The following is an 18,117-nucleotide window of genomic DNA, read 5'->3' as shown; positions in this document are numbered from 1 at the left end:
GTTACTATAGTTATCAATAGTGATCATTATTATTGTTATTATTTTTGATGTTTGGATAAAAGTCTCTTAGAATAGTAAAATTACACCAATGAGGACAATGGAATAGTAAAATCATGTTAATGTAAACTATATCCTGTGCAGGCTCTATGGTCTCAGTTCTCAGTATAATATGTATACTATTTTTGTAATATATTTTGTCAACTGCTATATTACACAGCTCCAGGAAGTACTATCCACATTATAATATTGTAAATGATGTTCTTGAATTATACAATATGATAGCTCTATCATATCCATAGCATGTATTGTAGCATATTTAAGGTAGAGTGTAATATACTGTATATAATATAAATTATCTGTAGCAGATAGCATATAGCATATATTTATGACAAAAGACAAAACATTAGAGACCTTTCACTATTTACAAAGTGTCACTTAGAGTTGGTTTTTTTTTTTTTCATAAAAACTGAATTTGTTGGATAAGAACTAACTCGAAGTTCTTATGAGAGGGCATTTTTTTTCTTTTTTTTTTTTAATTGGGGAATTGGGGGGATGGGAACAGTGCTGGGGAACTGGGGAAGGGGAACAGACAAGTTGCTGTCGTTTTGTTCTTCAGTCTAGTTGTGGAGGACGTTGCTTCACTGGCCCAAGTTGGCACCATCATTGCGCTTTTCCCAGGTGAGTCAGATCAGTCGCTGGCTTCTGGACAGCCGCTCACACTGGCTGCTGGCTACATACGGTAGCCCATGGCAACCCACTGCAGCAGGGGCTGCAGCCTTCGCCATCTCCGGCGACCCACGGCAGCCCAGCTCCAGGTTGAGCTGTTGTTCAGCATCTCAGCTGTGGAGGGCAGTGTCACTGGCCCTCATATGTGGGATCCTAACCGGGGCCCTCTGGCGTCCCAAGCCAGTTCTTAACCAACGTGCCACTCGGCCGGCCCAAGAGGGCATTTTTAAAGTCCCAATATCCAGCAAAATACTGACCCAAACTAGGCCATCAGAAAACATAAAATGATAAATAAAATTACACCTATCTCTCAGTTTTCCTAAAATCCACTGACATGTTGTTTAAAGCAGCGTAAGTATGAAGTTTGCATTTTTTTTTCCATATGCATAATCCTTTCTGGGGGTCCTGAGGAGCCTGTGAAGTTCGGTAGTTCCCCTAGGTGATCAGTGCCATGACACTGTTCCCTGGGCTGTAATGCAGGTGGTCAGTTAGTCCACAACACAGACCTCGGGGTGTCCTGAAGCCCGCGGAGTGCAGGAAGAAAGGAGCCTCCCAGATCTGCGGACAGGCAGCAGCCTGTGCAGAGTGAAAGACGGCTGGTTCCGAAAACAAGATGGAGTTTAACCCTTTAACGAGTGCACAGGACAAGACAGGGCCTCAGGCAGGAGACCAAGATGAACAGGTTATCAGGGACGTGCTCATGAAAGGCCCAATGTGTCATCTTAAAGGCTGGATGATCTCGGGAAGAAAGAAGAGCCTCTAAAGGGTTTAAGCTGATGGTAAACTTGGTGAGTTTTATGTTTTAAGATCTCTCTGCCTGAGGTGAGGAGCAGTCCAGGTAAGAGGTGATAACCCCATATATGGGTAGGCTCCCTTTGGCATGCCCTCTGGTGCTGCACTTACCTTGAATTAAGGTTTACTTTAAAGCAAATATTGTTCCACAATGCGGAGCACCAAGAAATTGACATTGTATTGAATGTCATGGGTAGATAAAAGGAGCGCAGGCTAGTAGAGCAACCGGCATTTCACTGTGAAAATCCCCGCCCAGTCTCTCTATTGCTTTTTCCCTGTGATTCCAGCTGATTCCCAAGCTGTCCTGTCTCCTCCCACTCTCTTCAGCTGAGACATGCAATCCCATCTTCCGCTTGCATTTCTTGCTCAGCAGAACAAAAACCAAGTGGCTCAATGTCTGTGACTAGAAATGGGGATGGTCTCAGTTTAACCCCCCAGAGCAAGGACATGAACTAAGGTATCTGCAGTAGAAATGGGGGGAAATGGACAAATAGTTTGCAGACAAAATTAGCAGATTTCAGTGACTAATGATATCAGAGAGAGAAGTCTAGCCTGACTTGCTTTCCCAAAGGCCACTGCCCTAGCTCAGGCTTTTACTTTTTGGGGAGCCCAGATTTTGATTGCATGTACCTAGCTGCAGTCTCTCATTTTCCCTAGTTTCTGTCCAAATGTGTAAAGTGGATTAGAGCAAATCCGATCGTGTCTTTCTCCAGGGTACTGGTCTATTAATAGCTGCCATTTCTCTCCAGGTAGAGTTCAAACTCCCTCACAAGGTCTACTTAAGACCTTCATGATATAGTCCTTGTTTATCAGGAAACTCGTCTCCTACCACTCCCCCATGGGAATACTAACTATACTTCAGGACTGAGGAATGAGTTAGTTATGATTTCAGAAATATACCACCCTCTGTCAATCATCTATTGCTTAACACAACTTGCTCAACTTCAGCAGGCTCTTCTAGGCTCAGGTCAAGCATCACTTCCCTACTTTGCGTATCTGTAAAACTATAAACTCTTCTGTTTTCTAATTATCCTCTTTGCCACGAGACTACAAGCTCATTCAGGACAAGGACTACATCTTCTCCACCTCTGAACACTTGGCATCTAGCTTGGCTTACAAAAACTATTTGTCAAATGAATAAATTAAAGGGGTAGAACCAGACTCAGATCTAAAACTTCCCACCTTAAATCCAGTGCTTTTCTCAATACGTCACAGCTAATAAGAGTGACACATTATGGTAGAGGACTAAATACCAGATGACAGATTTCCTGTTCTTAATCTACCGCAGCGAAACAAACGGTGAAATGGTGATGAGTAACATGGATATTAACAGTCCATACTACATAATCCTACACTGACACTAAAAGTGTAACTACTGCATGTAGTGCAAAATATTTAGTCCTAAAATTAGCAAATTTGAGAATTACTTGAGAATATTAAGATATGTATCTTATGTAAACACACTCATACCCTATCCACCAATAAGTGCCTAATTCTTATTCAGAAACTAACCCCATTTAAAAATGTTGTATTTTCTTATTGTCTTTCGCGCCTATGCTATCTATGAGGCGGCACAGAAAACAAAAGTGGTAGAATGTAAATGGGTCAGTGTCGTCTTTTTATATTTATCAACCAAAGGCTCCATTGGGAAAGAAGTTGAAAATTGGTAACCAACAGTGCACTTTCATAAATGTTTCTAAAAATTGTCTTCACTGTCTCTGACTCTATTAAAAAGAATTACCAGTGAACCAATTTTAAGTAGCAACAATCCAACCCATGCAGATTTTGCAAAAGACTCTAATCAAAAGCTTTTTCTCTCCTGTTACACACAAAAGTAAAACCCATAAGTCAAGGAAACTGTAGCAATGTATTTATTGGAAATGAACTAGACATTACATATATCAGATGAAGATGTAACAATGCATGAAGCATAACTGATGCAACATTTTTTTAAAAAATCACAAAAGAAAAAGGAAATTCATTTTCAAAACAAACATTGTATCCAAGATACCTCAATCTCTGAACACCATAATACAACTCATAATGTTGATTTTGAACAGCCAGAATAAAATTTACTTTAAACTGTAACTGAAAGGAAAAGTTTCTTTTCCCAGCTGGAAGATTCCTTGGCTACCTGTGTATCATACACATCAGGTCGTTTTCATCACCTGATTGTAACAGTACCCAGATGATATTTGTCATATCCCTTGTAGGGAAAAACCTCTCCTTACAAATAGAGAAATGTGGGGGAAATCCAAGCAACAAATAAGTTGGCGGCCCCCAGTGAATGAGGTACCTAGAATCAGCATTTTCTAGAACCTATAAGTTACATTAACTTTACTAAAACTTTATTTCCTTTTAAGGAACTGCCTCTATTAAAAGGCATGCTGATTTGTAACAAGAGTCATTACATGTACACTGAGTAACAGTGCGGAGGAGGGTATCAGACACATATCATCTGCTCATCAAAGTTTTCCTAAACCATTAGAGCTTTACTCCTCTACTCTGTAATACACTGTAGCTTGTGTATAACAAGCTCCCTTCAAAGAAAATTATCTCAGATTACCCATCTGTGACAATACAAGTACTGCGAAAGCAGTAATGATAAATATTGTTTGGAAAGACAAAAATACTGCCTCAACTTTCGGAAGCACTCTCATAGAATCATCTCTGAAATGCAGAATATCACGTGTACTCTGAAAATTCCTTTCCTTCCATACACCCAGCATGCGAGAATGTCCTCTAATAAGCTCTCTGTGGCTGAGAAAGTTGGGAGGCCAAATGTAGAAGTGTAGGTTTTAGAAGGGCTTGGTGCCACACTCCACTTCTCTTCTAATGGATTTCAATAGTTTGTTTCAAACATTTCACAGTTCTCATATATTTTCACGTGGAAGGGAGAGATGACTACAAGCTGGTTAGAGTCTAACAATTGGCCAAAATAATATTTAAAAAAGTATCTGAACACAGCATATAATCTTTAGAAAACCAATCATAATTGTATTTCCTTATCGTTCATTTAATGTAGAGAGAACCAAAGTAAGAGCTGCCACATTTTGGTAAGGAAATGGCACATCCTTGTCACCAACTGTGGCACCAAGGAACGGGGAGTCTGTTTACAACTATAGGAGTCATTTGAATAAAAAGGAAAAAAGCTGATCTGGACAATTTCAGTACTAAATTAAAATTCCAAGACCTGATATTTTTAGTTTGAGTTACAATACAGGTCTAATTTGCTAGATAATTAAAAACATTCTCTCACCTTGGCCTGGGTGGGCAGGCTTACCGCAATGTCTTGCCTTGTCCTTAGCCATGTCTAAAGAAATGCCTACCCAGACTCAAAATGAATATAGGCACAGCATGCTGGTTGGCACAAAGCAGGTGTGTAAGAAGACACCCCCATTTTCCTGAAAACACCATAGTAGCATGACTGGCGATCAGTCATTTTCCCGATACATACAGTACCAGTACATGTTTAAGACAGATACACATCAGTTTCCACCTCTCCACCACTGAGTGAAACATACTGTTCTTTGGAGAAAAAAATACATTCATTTTTTTCAAGTATATTTCAATAGGCAAAGAGGCTCTAGCTCTGTTTTCACTACAAAGACAAAATGATTTCACATGGGACCAAGGGGGATTTCACTTGAGCTTCCCTTTGGTGTGGATTTCATGAAGTTTGGATTTTTAAAAAAAAAAAAATTTGCTCTAAATATACATCTACTCCTTTGAGCCGAAAGCATGAACTCCTTATGTCCATTGTATGTATATATGTACAGTCAACAACAACAAGAAAAACCAGTCTACCTATGAACGATGGCTTAGGATTGGCAAACGAACTGGAGCGAGGCCCTCGGGCTGGCACTGGGGCTCAGCCCCGGACTGGGCGCTTCCAGCCGCACCGGCGTCCCGGGCGGGGGCAGCCAGCAGCCGGGCCGCTCTTCCTTTCCGGAGCCTTCTCCGAGCCCGTGCTGCTAAGATGGCACCGTGTCAGTTATGGCTTGTTTCCTGTTTTGGCTTTGTTGTTAGGGTTGCTGTTCAGGTCTCTCAGCAGCGATTCGCAGTTGGCCAGCGCATCCGCGGGCAGCAGCTTCCGAATCTGCTCCACTGTCTTTTGATAAGCCATTTTCTCCTGTTCCAGGGTCCGGATTAAAGACTTCATTTTGGTCTCTCTGGTCAAAAGATTTTCCAGGTTGGACTCCAAGGTCTGGATTTTAGCATGAGCCATCTGTGAGGGGGGAAAAAAATCCTTCAAATCAAATATTGGAAGACACAGGTTTTTCATTGTAGCAGCAGTTAACATGGTAATTTACATGTTAACCAATGATGTCCGATGACTTAATAAAATAGGGTGGGAAGCAAATACTCTGAAACCTTCCATGAAATGGAGATTTATAGGTTTCTCAAAATGTAACTTTGGTAGCGACAAAATACATACCATTTCACTGAATACACCAAAAATGCCACCTAAAGTCATGTTCTCAAGGTGGTGAGAAGCCTCACTCCACACACTGGGGTCCCCTGGAGTGAGTGGGATCTGACATGAGAAACGGGAGATTCCGGACCGGCCTTGAGGGGCCCCAAAAGGCTTGTTACTCTCTGCGTGGAAAGGCAGAGCTTTCTAAACACACACTTAGGATCCTGTAAGTTTTTATGGGTGTCAGGGGTGCCGGTGTAACTTGGGAACCCAGACATGATGATGACCTTGAACTGTCAATGAAAAAGTTTGTAACCATTAATAAAAAATATAGTAGAAAGCAGGTGCACACCCACTTTCCCTAATAAGGGAGTGCTCAATTTATCACCACTGAAATATCCATGTAGCAATGAGCAATACCCCAACTGTTTATTTTTCTTTTTGAAAACAGACAACCTTGGCTGTTTTTTTTTTTTTTTAACAGGAAAAGGTATACAATTTTCTATGGGCCAGAGCTAATGTAAGATGAAGGGAAGGAAGTTAGAGTTCCTGTTCTTGGGGAGCAATGACTCCCCAAGTGAGCTCCCTCATTTCTGAGCTATTTCTCTCCTACCTGGTCCAGAGGGCTCACCACAGAAAAGCAAACTGTAGTGTTTTCTAGTTTGGGAACAGGGACAGCGTTGGGAAGTGGGGGGAGCAGAAGCCAAGGAGCCATCAGGCACTTAAGCTCTAACTCAGAAATTTCCCCTGCCCCCTAGAAGTGCACCTTCTCCACTCCCCCACCACTGAGCATTTCTAAGTCCCGCCGCTCAGGGCTTGAATACACAGCACATATTATACAATCTGCAGATGCAGAATGAATTAATTGGTACCAAACTGTTCATTGCATTTGTAAGTATGCATTTATTTATAAATAAATATATAGTCTTTTATATTCCCTAGTAATTGTAAACTCCTTGATGGCAGAGATTATGTATTACATGTTATCACTCAATTCTCTCAAACATGTCTCCTTTTCTTTCCACTTAGGTGAGCTTTACTCCAGCCAATTCTCATCATCCCCAATCAGATTTATGCAAATGACTGCTAGCTGGTCTCCCTCCCTTCTCTCCCTTTTCTAATCTGTTCTCATCTAAGTTGCCAGATTGGTCTTTCTAAAGTATTGCTCAAAAACTCCGAGAGATTTCCCGCTCGACGGGATTAAAGCTATGCTCTTCTGCTTCACACAGAAAGTTATCTACAATTCTGCCTTCGTATTTATCCCATCTCTCCCCAATATAAATCTTAAACTGATGCCAAGCTTACTTTGCTGCTCTGCCTCATCCACCTTATTTATACTACCCCGCCCACACACACAACACCTCATTCATTTCTTCCACCAACTCTTCAGAGTTCGCTCAAGCCCCAAGTCCCCCAGACTGGTCCCAATGTCCCATATGCAACCCCTCCTCCCTTGAATTTAACCAAATGTGTGCAACACCCAGTAGGTACTTAACCAGATTCTGCTTTCAATTGCCATTTAACTACTTAAATATCCCAAGTGATACTTAAACTGATATGTGCATTGGTGTCCCCACAGCACTTGGACACAGCCTGACACACAGGCCCAAAATCAGCAATCGTTCAATCCATGTCACATTTCTATCATTCCTGGTATATTTCTGTGCAGGCAGGAGGCATTTGAGGGCTGTTTTGGTCAAACCTTCATCTCGTTACCTGTAATTTTTCTAGGAGGTCCATGTTTTGTCTTTTGAGTTGGTTGTTGGCCCTCTCCAGCTTCTCCACAGGTTCGCTGTCCTCACAGGCATAGGAAGATTCCTGAAGCTCATCCTGCAGCACGTGATACTCCACCTCATAGGCGTGTAACTGTTTAGAAATATCCATCTCAAACACCTGCCGTGAAAACACCAGGGGTTAGTCTGACCTTCAGAACATACACCAAGATACAGTCCATGTATGCAGCGTACTTCACAGGGACTCCCGATACTTATTGAGGAATAGTATGACATAGCGAAAGGAAGACCAACAAGCATGACTGCCAATATAAGGACAAAGAGATTATTTCTACACAGTTGAAACATTCTCATAAGGTCATTGATACTAGAATAAGTTAAGGTTCAAAGACATTTTACAACCAAAATATACATAATCTAGTAACCATCTCCCAAAAGGTAGCATACCAGATAAACAGCATCACTACTCAATAACTCTTATCTGTGTTAGAGATCATCTTTGCTGATTAGTAAGCAAAATTTCATAGACTATTTCTGTTATAATGAGCCCAAAAGTCTTTTTAGTGATTTGTGAATGGGGACGAAAGGTCTTACATATTTTCATCCATTTGCTCACCCATGTGAGCCTCTTAGGAATTCCTTACATATTTTACCACACAGAACATTTTCACAGCTGCACACCCCACATGTTCGCAGAGCTATAGGCTTTTGGTGGTGCCCCATATTACCACCAAATAGGAAGGCAGTTGGCTGAGCAGTAAGAGGATAGGTGACAGCTCCTTAGTCTAAACTGGGCAAGAGAAGGTGAGGCAGCAGCTGCCATTTAAGCAATGGTGTCTACACTAACACTGTGAAAAGAAACCAGAGAATCTGACTTATTAATTTATCCTACTACAATTAGAGATACTCAATTCTTAGAATTTCAGTGAGATTTCTAGACAACCTGGTTACCCTTCTCAAACAAGCATCACTTTTTCTCTACTAGTTGGTATGGACATAATGAACTGCTATACAACAATTAAAAATGACGGCATGGATCTGTATTTACTGGCATGAAAACATGTCCAATACCTCATATTTTAATAAATAATAAAAATCCAGGTTATACATTAACATCTATAGTATTATATGTTTTACTTATATAAAATGATATCCATATTTATATGTGCATACAAGCAAAGAGAGCTGTGTAAAAGGAAGTTTAAAAGGTTTTATATCTCAAGGTGTTAGGATTTGTAATTACTACTTTTTTCCTTCGTGCTTTTCTGCATTATTTGCATTTTTTACAGTGACTATATGTGAAGCTCACCAAAGTCTCTTAATATCAGCAGTTCATTTCATGGTTAATCAACGCTAATTGTTAAAGAAGTCTCTATAATATCAAGTCCAAATCTATCTGCCTATAAATTCTATCCATTAATCCTAATAACCTCCAAAGCCAGGCAATTCCCTTATTAATTTTAGAAGACAGGAGATCTGATTTCAAATCAGAGAGCAGACCTCTCTAAAAGCACAATCTCTGACTACTTGCCAGTCCAAAAACATATTTCTAAAGAATTAATAAATGAACAAGTAAACATGTAAATAAAAGCTATACTTTTCAGCTTATAGAGCATTTTAACAAATAAAAACTGTTCATAGGTATTTACAGAATAATCGGCTTGTGATTTAGATTCCATGTAATAGAAAGAAAATTGTCCATGTAATGATATAATGAGTTTATGTTATAGTGTGAATACAGTGTACGAAATTTTTCAACCTAATTGGTTACATTTGCTCCTAAAAACAATATGAAAATTTAATAGAATCATTATTGTTATTCCCACTTTGTATGGGAGGAAGTTGAGACTCGGAGAGGTTGTAACTTGTCCAATGTCACACAGCTCGCAGGCAGCAGGGCGCCAGAACACGGCGGTCCCTTTATCTTGCTCTAAACTGTCCCTTTTCTGCCACTAGAAAAGTAGCAAGCTTTATCTTGCTGTGATGACAGCCTCCTTTACCAATCTGGTCTTAAGCTTGTTCATGTCATCTGAACAATATCAATATGTAATTACCACTTACCTGGTCCCTATGAAGAGCAGGGACTAGATATATGGTGTACTGATTATTCATTTGCTTCTCTGCCCTCATCCATTTTGCTGGACGCTGGAAGGCAGCCCTGGGTTCCCTGCACTTCTCTACACTTCCTTTCCTGCTGGTTTCTGGTTGGGTAGGGCCAGTGGGAGGGACCCGCAGGGGATCAGAGGGGCAGGGGAAAAAGGCTGGGTATGCATTCTTTGCTCCTTCACTGCCTGGCTCACCAACAACCTCCAGAGACCCCTCCTCCATAGTCTCTGCAACTTGCTGGGCCTGGTGACACTATTACATCTTCCTCTGTCCCCTCAGCACCATGTGTAAGAACAGCTTCTCTGTTACTAGTTCCTGGGCATCTGGATATGTGTGTTTGTTTCCTAACCCTGCCCACACCTCTGTAAATGTATCTTCGTTTGAACCACTGAAGGTAGACTCTGTTTATGCACGGGACCCTGATTGATACAACAAGTCTCATCATCTCAGCCTCACAAAACCCCTCAGATAAGTACCGTTCCATTTTGAAGTGAAAATACTAGGGTTCAGAAGGTTAGGTTGATATATGCAAGCCAAACAACTAATATATGAGCTACAAGATGATGCAAACCCATTATTGTCTAATTCCAAAGCCTATGCTCTTGCTACATGTACTCACTATATACAGAGGGTGCCAAAAACATGTATACACATTTTAGGAAAGGAAAACTATTAAAACTGTAATACTCAATATATACCGATGACAAAAAAAAGAATACAAGTTACATTTGACTTCTGCAATTATAAGAGGTGTTCAAAGTGGTTACCATCAGCGTCCAGACACTTCTGTTTACGGAGAACTACTGCTTGAGCAACGTTGACCAAAGTGTCCACTTGTATACACTTTTTTGGCACCCCCCCACCCCTGTATTTTTAAACAGAATTGAAAATATTACAAACATAAGTATTTCTCATTTTTTTATTTATTTATTAGGTCTTTCTAACACTCTCAGTTCTATCTTTAGTCTTACCATTGGTCTGAATTAAAAGGTTCCTTAAAAACTCATTATGTAGCAATGAACCACTTTTCCTGTGCACAGTCACATAGACAATGTCACAATATAGAAATTTCACAAGTCTTATTTCTAAATAAAATATATCTAATAAAAAAAACAAAAACTGTGAAGCAAAACTACATCTTCATGCTAAAACATTTCATATATAATCAGTAGCAGAAACTGTTGTTATCTTATATATTATTATCATTTAAATCATACCTGGGTAATAATTTTTTCCATTTCGGATGTATTCATATCAGGTAGTGTGCTTTTAAGGAATTCAACAATATTTTCAAAGTTTTCACATTCAATTATAAGTGTCTCTTGGCTGCTCAGTAGGCTGAGTGCAACCTTAAATATAACTTCAGTTCCCTGAAGAAAAATAATATCTAAAAAGAGATATAATTTTCATGATTAAAATTATGCACCCACTATTATAAATAGCATGCTGTTTGTGTTAATAGGTTTTTTGTGTGTTTCTGTAGTAATCGTTGTTTTTAATTATTGCAATAGAATCACTGAATATTTTGCAAAAGAAAGCTAGTCAAAAATCACCTAGATTAAAAAAAAATATGACTGCAAACAGATGTTTATTCTTCTTACTTATTTAGGAATCTCTGATAAGGTTAAGGTAAAAAAAAAAGCCACATAAATTATATATCTGTTTGTTTATATATTTATAATTTTTAGTGGCAAATTTAACAGAGGCTAGGTAAACCTCAAAGACAGTTATTCAACTGATACTTAAAGTCTTCTTCACAAGGGGAATACAAAAACAAATAAACATAACCAATGAGTACTATTTAAATGACATTACCATAATAAAAAAAGTAAATGAACCAGTTACTATGTAATTAAACCTATAAAAGAGCAGGACATTAAAAAAAAACACTTAAAAAAAAACAATCAAAACCAATATGTAATCTACATCAGAAGGAAAAGAGAAAAAGAAAAGCTACCCTAACTCTGAACTCTGGCTCCTAACAAATACAAACATGCAATAGTTTTAAAAAGTACCAAATACTTTTGTATACAAGTTTCTCTCAATCTATGCCATTCTGTAATCAATAATAAACAACAGGGGGTCTTTAAAAAGAGGGAACTGTGAAACAGTGACTTCAAATATGGTCATTCTTCTTGCTCAAGCACCTTTCCCTTTCCCTGCGAACCTCCATTTTTGACTAAAATCAAAAAGGATTGAGCAGTCATTGTAGTGCTATTATGATAGAAAAAAACAGACTGCTGGGGAGGTTTGGTTCTCAAACTCTGATATCAAGCTTCCAAGAGTAAGTCAAAGAGAGATGCCCTGAAACATCAAAAATCATTTTGATTTGATAAACTATTCTCTGAGAAGAAAAAAAATATATGTGTATATAAGGCTTTATAGAAGACTATTTAATAGGAACCCAAGCTCTGGAGAAAACTTCATTGGAGAAAAGCAATCGTGTATATTCAATAAAGAAGAGGAATTTGGTGACAGTTTGATTTTGTGCATCTTGAGTGCACTTTGTAAATTGTATTACTGCTAATGCAGTGTTTAACTTTTTAAACCACACCCTCCAATTAAGGACAACACCGTACATGGTCATCTGGTAAATGTATACATATTACACATACACCTTCAAAATTGAGGTTTCTCCAAACGACACCTTTCCTTATTATTATCTGATATTTTCACTGTATTGTATTCATTTCATTTTTTTTCCCCTAAAGCTAGTAATAACCTACAATTGGGCCAATACTCACAGTTTGACAAAAAGCTCCAATTTAGCAAAAGCACAATTATAAATATTGACTACCATGGAAACCAGACAGATGAGCAGAACATAAAAACCGTGGGAGCCCTTTCTGAGGTCATCAAGGTCCTGAACAACACCATTAGAACAAACCTCTGGTAAAGAGTTTTCCTTTTCTTAATTTTTTCTTTTTTTTAGCTGAGCCATCCTGCCACCTGTTGGCAGTTCAGCAGCAGCTCAGCTCAGGCTGGGAATCAAACCGGCGACCGTGTTGCTCAGAGCTCGCATTCTTGAGCAAGCTCTTAACCAATTGAGCCACTCGGCCAGCCCAATTTTTGCTTTTTAAATAACGAACTTAGACAAAACTAACTAAAGACTTGAAAATAGATTTAAGGGCCCCCAAAGGGAGCATCAATCATGTCATCCTCTCTTTCTATTCCTGGTACCTAACACTGTGATGGAGCTACACAGGAACTCAATAACCTGCCAGAAAATTACTGCTTGGGCCGAGCGCTTCGCCGAGCCACCCAGTCTTAGGGACTGGCACCACCACTGCACTGGCACGAAAGGAAAGACACTTGAGCAATGGATTTCAGTTACCCTGCTAACAACACAAGATAGATTGAGGAATGCCTTTAGGAATAACATTGATATAGGTACTTCTGTTGACCCAGTCAGCACACGTTTCCCTGAGTTTTGAATTCAGGTTAATGAGGACAATGGGGAAGAAAAAAAATTTTTAAAAGAGGAAGGAAAGATATGTATGAAAATTTGGAAAGTTACACAGAGTAAGTCCTTAGGTTGGATAATAAAAACAGTACACTCTGATTTTTAGGTACAAATGAAAAATAAGTGTGCCACTACAGCTTACTCAAACACAGGGGCCCAGTTTTTCTTCTTTCCCTTGTAATTTCTATTTTATTTAAGACGAGTATGGTTTCAAAATGTTCTCAGAATAGAGCCAGGCACATTTATTAAATTCCACTATCAATTTGCTATTCTGCGTAACACGTGATAAAACAATTGGCTGGAAGTATATTCCTTGGAATAAATAACACTGTTCCATTTAATCATAGGCATCTCTTACCAAAAACTCTGGCTACAAATCCTAATGGAAATTGAGAGGCAAACAATGTGAGGAACCAGGGGGCAGCATAAAGACTGGGGCTTATTTCATTTTCTTCAAGATGATTGTAGAGATCTCTGTGATAGTCATGAAGGAGTCTGGACAGCTGGTACATTTGAATCTAAAGTTAATGTGGAGAAGAAAAATAAAACATGCATTTATCTGAGGGTATATAAAATACTAACATTATAGCTCTAATATTTCATTACAAATGTACATATATTCAATAAATAAAAGCAGCATTTTATTTTTATTATTATGTTAAAGTTGATATTAAAGTCCAAGTTCACTTAAATGAGGTCATAAAAGCAAGTCATAGAAAGGCCATCTAAGACTCCTGAGCAAGTTTCGCTATCACATTTCATGTGTTTTGGTTTCACATAGATACAGAAATGGTCGTTGTTCCTCACAGACAAAGGCATTGCTTTTGGAATTTAATCCATGCAAGGTCCATTCTAATTTCAGACCAATCCAAGAAAAGCCTCCATTCTAAAGAATGTCCCACATGCAGTGCAGAAGCAAAGCCTGATGCTACTAGCTGGGCTCAGCATCTGATTTAAGATGGAGCTCTGGCCTAGATCCAGCAGCAATCTGCAACGCTAGGACAGTGCTAGGCTTAGGATGTTATGGAGCCGGAAGTCTGCGATGTGATTTCTAGCATCCAAGGTATTCCAGCAAGCATGTTTTTCATGACAAAGGGAATTTAGGCAAAAAGTGGTGTCTGAATGTTCTTCGTATTAAAAGAAGAAATTATTTCATGAGTTAATTCAAAAAAATTATAAAGATGGCATATAGCAACTTTTAAACTCATGTTTGTGGTAGCTAAAAGATAAGCAATAGCAAATAATAAACAAATTTGGGATTGTTTTTAATTTATATTTTTATCCACACAGTAATACATTAAATAGTGGTTACTTGATCAGTTACATTAGCTTGACATTTTGGTGTGAAAGGTATGCAATATTTTATAAAATCTAGCAGAACTTTTTTCCCTAGAAGATATCAAAATATCACCCTTAAATAGTTAGCTCTACAAAAATACATTAAAATATTGAGCTATATTGTGAATTCAGCAACCTTTGCTTCCAGTGTACAAAACTGAAAATCAAAGTACTATATATAAATAGAGCAAATTATTTGTTTGATCTTTAACACATATCTGTAGAAACTAAGGTTCCACACAAACTGTAAAAGGAAAGAATTTAAAAGCCACAGAAAGTTATAGCTATAAAATAAGAAGCTTAGCTACAGTCAAATATAAGGGTTTTAAAGTGACATTATTATCTTAATAAGTCATATTGGAAAAAATCATATATTTCCCATAGGCCATTTACAATTTAGAAACTAGACATACTGAGCTATATCCATAGAAGAATTAGTATTTTGATAGGACAAAATTAGAGAAGTCTAATTAGCAGAATAAAAAGAAAGCACAGCATCAAAAATATTCTGTTCTTATTTGGTTATGATCATAATACAGAAGCAATACTTCAATGTTTAAATTTTTTTTTAACGACCTTACTTTTTTTCCTATATTCTAAGCTAGGGGTGGAAAACATTTCTTCCATCAAGGTATATATTTACATTAAATTTCTTTTGAAAATGACAAATGAAAACACAATTCAGTCTTCCTTCAAAAGAAACTTTAATAATTAAAATGCCATTTTCTAAGAATAAATAATTCTCCCATTCTACCTTACAGATAATAGGGCAAATCTTCATATGGAAGAGCTAGAACTAGCAGAGGGGAGATGCAGAGACAGACGAAAAGGGTGAGGGAGAGAAGATGGGAAAAAGTGGAGACCAAAGACTTCATATAAAAAGATATAATGCTTTTACACTTGACACAGAAAACAGCAGACTCAAAACATAAAGAGACAAAGTTAGATGAGAACTCAACCTCCTCCTTTTACAGATAAGGTAACTGAGACACAGAGGTTGCAATGGCTAAGCTCACACGGTGCAGGTAATCAGAAATCCTACCCAGGGATCCCAAGCCCACTGCTGCTTCCACTTTTGAAAGTCATATTGATTGGATAAAAAACAATTTCTGCTCTAGAAGTGGAGAAGTGTACATGTCTCACTTTACAGAGCAAAAAGATCTACTCTCCTGGAATAAGGTCCCCTAACCTTGTGGCCTATAAGAATGATACTAAAGATTTTAAAACATCTGCATTTTCATAAATACAGATATAACATATTTCCTGGTAATTGCAGGTCATATTAAATGAATGTATAAACCAAATTTATATGAATTTTTATAATGTCAAATTGATAAAACATTTTTAAATTGAAAAATCACTGCATTTTTAAAGTGATAGCTGTATCTATCTTTCTATTTATGGACCAAAATCAACTACTCACAGCTACTCTCCATTCTTTGAAATTCTAATGATAGCTACCAAACTGGTATTTCTAGAAATCAGAGTTATTTAATTCCTTACAAGGGCACTGATGCTTCCTTCCGGTATAAGATATAAGATGCAGGTAAACTGTTTAGAAATAAAGCAAAAAAATAAAACCTTCCATAGTCATTATTATTTCATTTGTGAAATGTTTGCAGACCTATGAATATTCATCAATTAGGAATCAAATCACTGTATCTGATATATGTATCCTGGTTGAACAACCTTCATATGAACTTACACCCGAAAACTCAATATTGAAAGCAAAGCCCTATCTCCCTAGCAAAAAAAAATTCATCTTGGGCCGGCCAAGTGGCTCAGCTGGTTAAGAGCTCGCTCAAGAGTTTGAGATCTGAGCAACAGCGATTCGTTCCGGGCCCAAGCCGAGCTGCGGCTGAGCTGCCAACAGGTGGCAGGATGGCAGGATGGCTCAGCTAAAAACAAACAAACAAACAAACAAACAAACAAAAATTCATCTTGAAGGATGAAGAAAAATGGAGCACTCCTTCTCTACTCGTCCTCTCAAGAAAATACCATTTACTGTAATAATCATGAAGTGAAAGCACAGTCCTTTTTTTGCTGTGGATTAGTAACTGAAACATTAAATGAAAAAACTGATCATTAGGAACCAGGAAAAAGAGTATACAGAAGGTGCCAAAAAATGCATCCACATTTCAAGAAAGGAAAAAACTGTATTAAAATTGTAATACTCAATATATAGTGAGAGCAAAAGATGAATACAAGTCATGCGTATACATTTTTTTGGCATCCCAGGCATTTTAAAATATTTTACTTCTTATCTAAAGCATAATATTATGACTAACTGGGTATCATGCCTACCTCATTTCAAAGAAGGAGAACCCTGACATTACTCTCTTTAAAGTCACCCATTATATATTTACTACTAAAAGCTTTAAATTGCAAGGTAGTGGTTTTTGCAATATCATATCTATCAACAAAATTTAAACTTCCTGTTAGAAACCTATACTCTAAAGAAAGTGAAGTTTAAACTAGAGAGGAGAAATGTGTGAACAGGGAGTTTGAAACAGGTTACAGATAGCAGCAGCAGTGAATACCCTACTTAGCCAAAGTACCTCAACAAGCGCTTCTTCAGAGCGTGCTAAGAAAAGCTGGCTGAAACAGCACCATCAACTTTGAACATGTTTTCCTCTCTAAGAACCTATCTGACCTTAAGATAAAAAGAGGGCGACACGGTTAAGTTCAAGGAGAGCCATGACATAGATATCTGCCACGTCTGCACTCAAAGTAAAAGACATTATATTTTCAGATATTAAACAAAAGACTTAGGATTCCTTTCAATTGACATGTTGAGGAAAAGTGAATAAAGATGGCATGCTACTTCCTCCAGGTAACACGCAGACTTAGGGCATAGAGACAGAGTACCCACCACCTTTCTTGAACTGCTTATGTGTTCACTTTTGGAACTTTATGGAAAAGTTATCCTGCACATGGATGGCATATACTTAGAGGTTTAGCAAAACCACAAATCCCTCACCAAAACTGTGAACTGACATACTGCCTCTACATTTATCCAAGATGCAAGACAATTGGGTCCCGATTTCCTTAAATCCAACGTCATTTAGAACAGCGCTGCTCCTAAAATTCCTGGCAACAGCTTCCCACGTTCCTCGTGAAGACCTGCTGCCTCACCTGTAAGGACATCATGTCGGGTCTGTACTGCTTGCGGAAGCCTAGGTCATACATGAGGAATTTCAGCATTTCAAAGGCTTGCTCTTCACTCATGTGCAGAAGCAGGACTCCAGCCACAAAGCTGATCCCCTGACAATAACCCACTTCTTTGTCCAGCAATGAGTAGGCTTTCAAAAGGTTAAAGAGCGACAGCTGCCCTGACCCAAGCTGTGCTGAAAAGTAAGGGTGGGTAGGAAATGTCCTTCCTGCAGAGGAAAAGAAAAGAAATATTTCTGAGATGTCCTGATGCTTTGGGGACCATAGTGAAACGATATTTCAGTGATTTTCAGGAATAAACAAACACTGTTTTTCAAACCAGTGGAAGTTGTTTGGAAGCACCCATGTAACTAAGAGTCTCTCTCTCTCTC

The 18,117-nt window shown here is 38.4% G+C and overlaps 1 protein-coding gene across 5 annotated transcripts in view; it reads right to left on the bottom strand.

The window, feature by feature from the left end:
- Positions 1-3,373: 3,373 nt before the first annotated feature.
- The window catches only part of TBC1D4 (TBC1 domain family member 4), a 182,717-nt gene continuing 167,973 nt past the window's right edge, over positions 3,374-18,117 (bottom strand). For all 5 annotated transcript variants that reach the window (XM_019628687.1, XM_019628688.1, XM_019628689.1 and 2 more), the window contains 5 exons: positions 17,711-17,955; positions 13,596-13,755; positions 10,992-11,161; positions 7,652-7,828; positions 3,374-5,746 (listed from right to left, as the gene is read on the bottom strand). In XM_019628687.1, the coding sequence (XP_019484232.1) occupies positions 5,513-5,746; positions 7,652-7,828; positions 10,992-11,161; positions 13,596-13,755; positions 17,711-17,955 (986 nt within the window). In that variant the 3' untranslated portion in view covers positions 3,374-5,512. The remainder of the gene's footprint in view (positions 5,747-7,651; positions 7,829-10,991; positions 11,162-13,595; positions 13,756-17,710; positions 17,956-18,117) is intronic.

Source organism: Hipposideros armiger, unplaced genomic scaffold (genome assembly GCF_001890085.2).
Source record: "Hipposideros armiger isolate ML-2016 unplaced genomic scaffold, ASM189008v1 scaffold_806, whole genome shotgun sequence".
In the NCBI taxonomy this organism is placed as follows: domain Eukaryota; kingdom Metazoa; phylum Chordata; class Mammalia; order Chiroptera; family Hipposideridae; genus Hipposideros; species Hipposideros armiger.
The sequence above is the reverse complement of the archived record's forward strand: the minus strand, read 5'-3'. Positions and strand labels throughout refer to the sequence as shown.